This window comes from Mesocricetus auratus, unplaced genomic scaffold, assembly GCF_017639785.1.
Source record: "Mesocricetus auratus isolate SY011 unplaced genomic scaffold, BCM_Maur_2.0 Super-Scaffold_100047, whole genome shotgun sequence".
NCBI classification, from domain to species: domain Eukaryota; kingdom Metazoa; phylum Chordata; class Mammalia; order Rodentia; family Cricetidae; genus Mesocricetus; species Mesocricetus auratus.
In genome coordinates, this window is record NW_024429224.1 from 6,586,797 (window position 1) to 6,595,194 (window position 8,398).

At 59.0% G+C, this 8,398-nt stretch overlaps 1 protein-coding gene across 2 annotated transcripts in view; it reads left to right on the plus strand.

Annotated features, from left to right (window-relative positions):
* Positions 1-7,072, plus strand: part of Lmx1b (LIM homeobox transcription factor 1 beta) — a 78,569-nt gene extending 71,497 nt beyond the window's left edge. The window contains exons 4-8 of one of the 2 annotated variants that reach the window (XM_005082063.4): positions 882-1,063; positions 1,254-1,331; positions 1,465-1,531; positions 3,043-3,207; positions 3,474-7,072. In XM_005082063.4, coding sequence (XP_005082120.1) covers positions 882-1,063; positions 1,254-1,331; positions 1,465-1,531; positions 3,043-3,207; positions 3,474-3,631 — 650 coding nt within the window. In that variant the 3' untranslated portion in view covers positions 3,632-7,072. The remainder of the gene's footprint in view (positions 1-881; positions 1,064-1,253; positions 1,332-1,464; positions 1,532-3,042; positions 3,208-3,473) is intronic. The other variant, XM_005082064.4, reaches the window with a different exon arrangement.
* The last annotated feature ends 1,326 nt before the right edge of the window (positions 7,073-8,398 follow it).

Below are 8,398 nucleotides of genomic sequence, written 5' to 3' on the forward strand. Positions count from 1 at the left end.
GGAAGGAGGGGCTAGGGAGAGGACAGGATCCAGTGAAGGGTATCAGAAACTAATGGTTGTTAGGAAGCTTGACCATGTACCTGACTCTCTAAGGCCCCAAACCCTGGGGTCATGGAAGCGGTGTGTATGTTGCTGGGTGTGCATACATGCTTCTTCATGCCACATGTGCCTTGGCATGTATGTGTCCCTGCCCATGGGTACAGGCCTCCGTAAGCCTATGATTGTAAATGTCTCTAAGCAGTACATGTATGGACCTCTGTACCAAGATGCAGGGACCAAGTTCTCCTGTGAGGATGCCTGACCCCTGTGTCTTTGTTAGTTGTTAGTCTCTGGAGGTCTCAAGAAAGAAGGCCTCTGATGTCCTTCTCTTTTCCCCTGGTCCCCAGCTGGAATGACACATGACCCTCAGAGGTCAGCAGAAGGTGGGTTTCAGACATGATGAGCTGGGGAAGCCCATGGCCAGCCTGGGCCGTAGTTGCCACACGCCTGTGTAGGAGGCTGCTGGCCTTCAGACACACAAGAGCAGATCTGTCCTTGTGTGTGAGCACCAGCCTCCTGCATACACTCCAGTGTGTGTGTCACCGGAGGCTCGTGCATGGCCACGCATGTGCACCTGGGTCCATCCCCCACCCCCAGGACTGATTCACTGTCTCCCTGAGCCCATGAGCACCTGCAACCGTGGACGCCATTGGGAAACCTGCGGGTCAGCAGTTAGACCAGGCTGGGCCCAGATTGAGAGAGCGAGGGTCAGGGGGCGTGCAGGGAGCAGGAGATGAAGGCCCAGGCAGACTCTAGGGAAGGGAGCCACGGCAGGTGGGTGAAGGAATTCTCACCTGAAGGCACACAGCTTGAACTGACAGGTCGGGTTGTGTCTCCCACAGTGAAGAGTGAGGACGAAGACGGAGACATGAAGCCGGCAAAGGGGCAGGGCAGCCAGAGTAAGGGCGGTGGGGACGACGGGAAGGACCCGAGAAGGCCCAAACGGCCCCGGACCATCCTCACCACGCAGCAGCGGAGAGCCTTCAAGGCTTCTTTTGAGGTCTCCTCCAAGCCCTGTCGGAAGGTGAGGAGTTCTGGGGTGGGGGACGGTCTGATGCCAACACCCCTCTTTTACTTACTGTGGCCCCGACTCCTCCTTCCCAACCCACTGCTGTCACCGGGCACAGGAGAGCCCCTCCATCCCTCCACCCAACTGCCACCTCCCAGCTGCCATCTACACAGACCTGACCTGCCCCCTCCTCTCTCCGGGTCAGGTCCGGGAAACGCTGGCAGCAGAGACGGGCCTCAGCGTGCGTGTGGTCCAGGTCTGGTTTCAGAACCAAAGAGCAAAGGTGAGAGGTCCCTGCTACTCCAGAGCTCTAGGACACACCTGGGAGATGGGGATGGGCAGGGGGGTGAGGGGACATAACGAGGGCCTGATGTGCAGGCACAGACTGAGTGGGCGCCCGGCTTGTCACCCTGCAGATGAAGAAGCTGGCTCGGCGGCACCAGCAGCAGCAGGAGCAGCAGAACTCCCAGCGGCTGGGCCAAGGTGAGCCCCATGGACACGGGGAGCAGAGGTTGCAATGGAAGGGTTGTCGGGGTCTCAGCTGCAAAGGTCACTGTTGTCCCCTGTGCTCTCTCCCCACGCCCTACCGGCCCCAGTTCACTCGGCTCTCACGGTCAGGGCTGTCAGGCGTACCTCATGGGGAAACCGAGGCCTGGGGAGATCCAGGGACCCTCTGGGATCATACCACTGGCAAGGGGCGAAGCTGCCTGTCTGTAGGGCTCCAACCTGCGCTTTTAGCAGTGACATACACTGGCTGCTCACTCATTCCGTGAAAGCGCCCCAGAAAAGCGGGACGGAGTATGGGGACGCCCCTGGCGGGTTGCCTCTAGCAGTGAGGAGCTAGTCCACGGGGCAGAAGGCAGGCCCTCTGGGGCTGGTCTTCACTCAGAAATCTGTTTCAGCTTGAGCCAGGGATGGTCTCCGTGGCTACACAGGAACTTGGGGACTTAGAAGTTATGGAGGGAGGAGGGTGCAGAGCCCCTGGACTGCCAGTGTGGGGGAGGAAGATCTGTTGGGGGGGGTGGGCAGCTCTGCCACACCTGGCTGGAGTCAGAGCAGCATCCCGGCCTGGACTTGGGGCCCTGCCAAGGTTCCAAGACCCCAGATCTCTTGTTTCCCCTTCTCGGTCCTCCTGGGGCCACACGCTCCTGCCTCCGGCCACCAGGCAGCCCTGTACTTGTTCTTGGGTGAACAGCGTCCCTTGTTCTCCAGTGTCCCCGGCTCACTCCTACATGCTACCCAGAATCCTCCCAGCTCACCAGAGTCATCTGGTGCTACCCCAGTGCTCATGGCCCTTCTGACCCCCACCTTTCCCTCTGTCCTGTCCCATCTGGGGAGTGGCTGTCCCTCGCCCATCTTGCGCCCTCCAAGTATTGTTTGTCTTTCCTCTAGAGACCTTGGCAGGGTCCCGAGGACCTTCTCATTTCCTCTCCCCCCAAACAGACCCAGTCTCCCGACATTTCTCCCCATTTCTTGCTTCAGATAGCTCCGGGGGCCCGCTGCACCCCCTTCCTAAGCGTCCATTGTGGCCTAGCCTTCCTACCACCTGCTTGCCCACGTTGACTGCCTTGTCCGCGATGTCTAGCCCCAGCCGTTGGACTCTCCAGTCCCACCCAACACACCATTCCCTCCCCAGCCTGTCCTATCACCTCCTCCCTGTTCTCTAGGTTCTGCTGGGATGAGGGCTTTGCCTCCAAGAAGCCTTGCTGGGCTTGGGTTCCATCTTGGTGCTCCCCACGTGGTTAACCGTGGCACGTGGCTAACCATGGCACGTGGCTACTGCCAAAATAGGCTACCGCCTCTCCAGCCTGTGCTCTTGTACTGGAGCGGTTAGATGACCAAGCAATGGGGGAGTCTTTGGGGAAGGACCTGGAGAGCTTAGAAGGCAGAAGGTGCATCAAGGAAGGGAGTCATAGGGTCCCTGGGGAGTATCTGAAGGGACCACCAGGACGGGGCAGACGGGACCAGCTGGTGAAGGCATTCGTTGTCCTCAGAGGTCCTGTCAAGCCGCATGGAGGGCATGATGGCTTCCTACACGCCGCTGGCCCCTCCGCAGCAGCAGATCGTGGCCATGGAGCAGAGCCCCTACGGAAGCAGCGACCCCTTCCAGCAGGGCCTCACGCCACCCCAAATGCCAGGTGACCACATGAACCCCTATGGTAAGCTGCCCCACCCCATCTACCCCAGCACTGCCCTCTGTCCTTGCCTAGTCAGAGGCTGTGACAGTCCTTGCTACCTCAAGCTGAGGGCCCAGGGCCCAGGGCAGTCCAGCCAGCACTGCCAGCATGCCTCCCCTTGACGGGAAGGGCCTAGCCCAGCCAGCTGGCCTGCCCATAACCCCTGGCCACAGAGCCTGCAGGGCTGCCAGGACCTCCTGGAGCCCTGGCCCACACCCAGCTCCTGACATCCCTTCTGCACCCCACAGGGAACGACTCCATCTTCCACGATATCGATAGTGATACCTCCCTCACCAGCCTCAGCGACTGCTTCCTCGGCTCCTCTGACGTGGGCTCCCTGCAGGCCCGCGTGGGGAACCCCATCGACCGGCTCTACTCCATGCAGAGCTCCTACTTTGCCTCCTGAGAGCCAGCTGGGCCGCATGGACGCTTGGGCCTGGGCCTAGGGTGGGACCACAGGCCTCTGCAGCCAGCCGGCCCCCCAGCCCACCACCCACTCAGACTCTACAGACAGCCATACGGTGCCCTCCCCTCGGCCAGCCGGACCTGGCTCAAGTGCCCACTGGGCACAGCCAGACAGGCAGATGGGTGCAGCCTGGGCAGGGGTTGTGTCCTGCCCACAGAGACCGTGTGACTCCTGGGGACCCAGAGCTCTGGGACAGCCACTCACCTCCCAGCTCTTTGACCCCATCACCTCCTCTCCCCTCCCCATCTCTGTTTTTTGGGAAGTTTATATTTGTTCTGCTTTTTTTCTTTAAACAGTCTCTGTATTCCCAGCCAGCCTCCATCGTCCCTGCAAGGCCAGCCCTGGGACGGTGCCTGGTACCCGAGAAACAGTTATACGGGTGTCCTGCGCAGGTGACCACTTCCCCTTCTGGTCAGCGCAAGGGATGGTTTCTGGGTCCTAGGAGGCCCAGCCCTAGGTTGGGGGCAGAGTAGAGGAGGAACCAAGCAGGGGTGACAGGCTCTTTGTCCCTGCCTGAACTAGGAGTCACAAGCAAGAGGAGGCATGGGGGCAGAGCCCAGAGAGACCCAAAGGGACAGAGATGCACATGTAAAAGCACACGCATCTGCGGGCACACCTGTGCAAGCATGTGGAGGCACCCGGGTGCACACACACACGGGCGTGGAAGGGGCGGGCAGACGCTCTGCAGTCTAGGGGCAGCGAGGCCAGTGGGCAGGGCCGGCCTCTGAGAACAGCTGGAGAGAGAGGAAGGAGGGAGGCTTTGGGTGTGAGCAGGTGGGCCTAGGTGCATCCAGGCTGTACAGGTCAGGACTATGGAGCAGGAGGGCAGTCACAGACCCAGGTCCCAGTCCAGAGACGGAGCCCACAGACGCAGGTAGTATCAGGCCACAGTAAATGACCCAGATGGAAAGGGCCCCAAAGCCACTGGCTTGACCCCATCTGATACTCACTTCCCCTGGTCCTTGTTCCTTGACAGGGCTAGCTGCCCTTTCCGTGGCCCCTCCTGACCCTCGGTCTCCTCTTAGCAGACTGAGGCTGTAGGCTGGCAGGTGTAGGACTCTGTGGCCAAGCTGGCCTCCTGACGCCATCAAGCTGCCCTCCTGACGCCATCTGACTCACACAGCGCAGGCCCATCCCCTCCCCTGCGTCTGCACCTTACCTCTGATGATGTGGTGTGAGATCCAGCAGGTGGGTTAGGTCTCGGCTTTGGAGGTACAGGGACAAGCCACAACTCCTCAACATGTGGCCTGTGCCTAGTTACCTCTCGTTGGCTCAGTCAGCTTGGGCTATTCCTTTCCACTGCGTCAGCTGGGCGAGAGGCCCGCCCTATGGGGCTCCCTGCAGTGCCCGTGCACACTATATAGCCCACCAGCATTTCAGCCTCCTGGACTCTTCCAGCCCAAAGCAGAAGCAACAGTGGGTCTTTTCTTGGCAACCTCCACTGGGCCCTGGCAGGCACTGGGTCCTGGGGCCAGAGGCCCAGGATGCTATCACCCATTTAATGCTGAGTCCTAACCCCCAACACACACACCTGGTGTCTGCCCAGCTCTAGCTGTGAACACATAAGAATGAGTGTCTCTCCACTTTGGGCTCCTGCGTCTGGCTAGTTAAGTTGTGTGGGTTTGTTCTCTGTCTCTGGGGAGACCTCAGACCCCCTTAACCCCACTCAAATGTCTCAAGATGGAGTCCGCAGGGAATAGCGGCTGCCAGCATAGCCCTCCCGTTTCCCTCTTTTATAAAGAGGACATCACTAATCTCCATGCTGAAGTTATGGTCCTGAGCCAGTTGCTCCCTGGAGATTGACCCTTCCCTGCTCTGGCACAGGCCCCTGGCTGAATCCTACAGGGCATACTTAGGGTGGACCCAGGGTGGATACTGGCTCCTGGGAGACCAGGCCTTCTCTTAACCATGTTTTAAGTTGGAAGACACAATACCAATGGGCTGTGTAGGTTATCCCTTCTGTGACAGCTGGGAAATCTGAGACAGGAGTCGGGCAGGAATGTGCTCAAGGCCTCACAGCACGATAATGACAGAGCTGCAGCAGGCTTGTTATCTCCTTTGTCTCTTGAGTGGCCTGCACCAGGGACCAGTGTGTCTCACCACACCTGCTGGTCCCAAAGGGTCCTCCCTTCCTGCTCTGGGGCCTCCAGACCCCCAAGTCCAGCCCTGGCCTCTGCTGTTCCCATGCTGGTGTCCCCAGGCAGAAGATGTTATCAGGACACTTGAAAGTTGCCTGAGGAGGGACCGCAGCTGTCACACGGGAGATGTCCTGGCAGCCGTTCTCAGGGTTCACCATGGCTGTGGCCTGCTTCCCTCTGAGACTCAGGAGCACATGCCAGCCCTGGACTGCTGCAGGGACTCGGGCTTCTGTCCTGTGAGCAGAGACAGCCTGTGCCACAGCCCTGCCCAGATCTTGTTAGAGACCCTGCTCAGGTTGGGGAGCTGAGGCTGGGAGAAGTGGTGAGGGGCTGGGCGGCCTGGCCTGCAGCCTGAAGGGGCAGAGGGATACGGGCGTAAGAGGCAGAAATTGAGAGATGGGTGGGGGTGTCTCAGAGATGAACCACGTCCCATCTCCTACATGGGGATGCGGCATGTTGAGGCTCAGCTGGATGAAGGCGCCTGCCCAGGTGTCACACAGGAGTGACAAGTACCCCAGCTTTACCTGTGGATTCATTCCATGAGGCTCCCCCACACTCTGCTGCCCTCAGTGACTCACAAGCAGCCTGCCGTCATGGAGGCTTCCTGGAGGGGGTTGTGGGCGGTGAGGAGCTGGCCCAGAATGAGTAGGCCCAGTGGAGAGGCAGCCTCTCCTCCTTAAGGGACATCCCTTTGAAGTGAGGCCAACTCCCAAGTCTACCTGGATGTCCCCCCTGCTCAGTCAGGGAACACAGGGGGAAGATGAACTCAGAGCTCTGGGCACCCCTAGGGCCAGGGGGATGCTGCAGCCCAGGGCTGACCGCTGTGGGGAAGGGCCACCACACTCACACATGTGTGCACACACACTCACACCTGACACAAGGAGGCTCGCACGCGGAGAAGCAGGAAGGACCCTTCAGCGCAAGGCCCCTGATAGGGGCAATTGCCAATGGTTCCTGGGCTGCTACCTTGCCCTGGGGGCCCACTGGAGGGAGTCTGTAGCAGCTGGGCTGGGGCCAGGCCACCCATCGTAGTATTCTTCTGTTTACCTTGTACAGACTGCCCGCCTGCCATCCCCACACACATTTTATTTAATAACTTGTCATTGTTAAATTATTTATTAGCGTTACCACATCACCACCCCTGCCTTCCACTCACCTGCCTCTTCCCACAAAAGCAGAAAATGGAAACAACAAGAAAAAGATGAGATGTTGGTATATTTGTAAATAAACAACCTGTACACGCCTGTGTGGCTTCTGCTTGGGGGGTTGGGGTGGGGACTGGGCCTAAGAGGGACCTGACTGTGACACTGTTGGACTTCCCTGTGGCTGCCGGGAGCAGCAAGTCATGGACACAGGGTTGGGGGGGTCCCTGGTCTTATCCAACTCCATCTCCTCCTAATCCCCTTCTCCCTCCTTCCCTCCCTGGGCGGTCTCAGCTCCTTGCCATCACCACCCCTCCCCATCCAAATTACCTCACGCACTCATCCACCCCTTCACCGAAGCAGCCTTCGTTCATGAAAGGTCCTTTGAGAGTCAAGCAGGCTGAGAAATGATGGTCACCACCATGGATGTAGGAGCTTTGACATAGTGCCTGTGAGGACACTCTAGGGCCTTGGTCGGGGGGCACCTGGTCTTATGGGGGTGGGAATCAGGGAAGGTTTCCCGGGAGAAGCCACTCAACGGAAATCTGAAGTTACCTAGCGGACGGGGAGTGAGCGGTGCAGGCTTACACACTTTGGAGGAGGCAGAAGCTGAGTGTCCGAGCCAGAAAAGTAGCCAAGGCTGTGGGCCAGGAGAAGGATGCTGCTGGGCAGAAGAGACATGCCTCTGGCCTAGGAGAACTGAATGGGCCAGGAGGTTAGCTGTGTCAGAGGGGAGAGGTGACAGCAATTCTGACCAGGGTTGTCCCTATGGAGGGCAAGGAAAAAAGTCCAGACTCTCCAAGTGTTCGGGTAACATCTAGATTTCTGGCCGTTGCTGCTGGGGTGCAGGAGGAGAAGATGGAATGGGGGAGTCTTTGGTCTGAGGCATGTGAGCTGAGCATGCCAGGGATGCCCCCAAATGGGATGACATGGACCACAGCTGGGCCCCCCGAGGATCAAGAGGCTAAGTGTGGGGTGTCCTCACTGAGGTACAGATGGCAGTTTAGCCAAGGGACAGAACACACCTAATACAATGGCTGTCAGAGCCACCAGAGAGCCACCAAAGGGATCTCACGCTGCCGGTGAGCACCAGCGCCCCCTACAGACCGCTTCCCCACAGCCTCTGCTGAGTTGGCTATTGGTTGGGTAATTCCGGCAGCGACTTTCTCATTTGTACCCCTAACAACCCTGAAAGGCAGGATCCCAGTTTTGAAAGGGAAACTGAGGCCCAAGGGAGAGGGTGGCAGCTCCGTATGACAAAGCTAACATGAGGACAAAGCCAAGATTGGAAAGCAGCTTTGACCACAAACATTTCAGCCTTACCACCCTGACCCTACCCTCACTGCACCCTGCTCCCACCCCCCCACCTCAGCTGCTCTTCCTAGGCCCCACTGTTCCCGGCCTTAGGAGCTGACCCTCCAAGATCA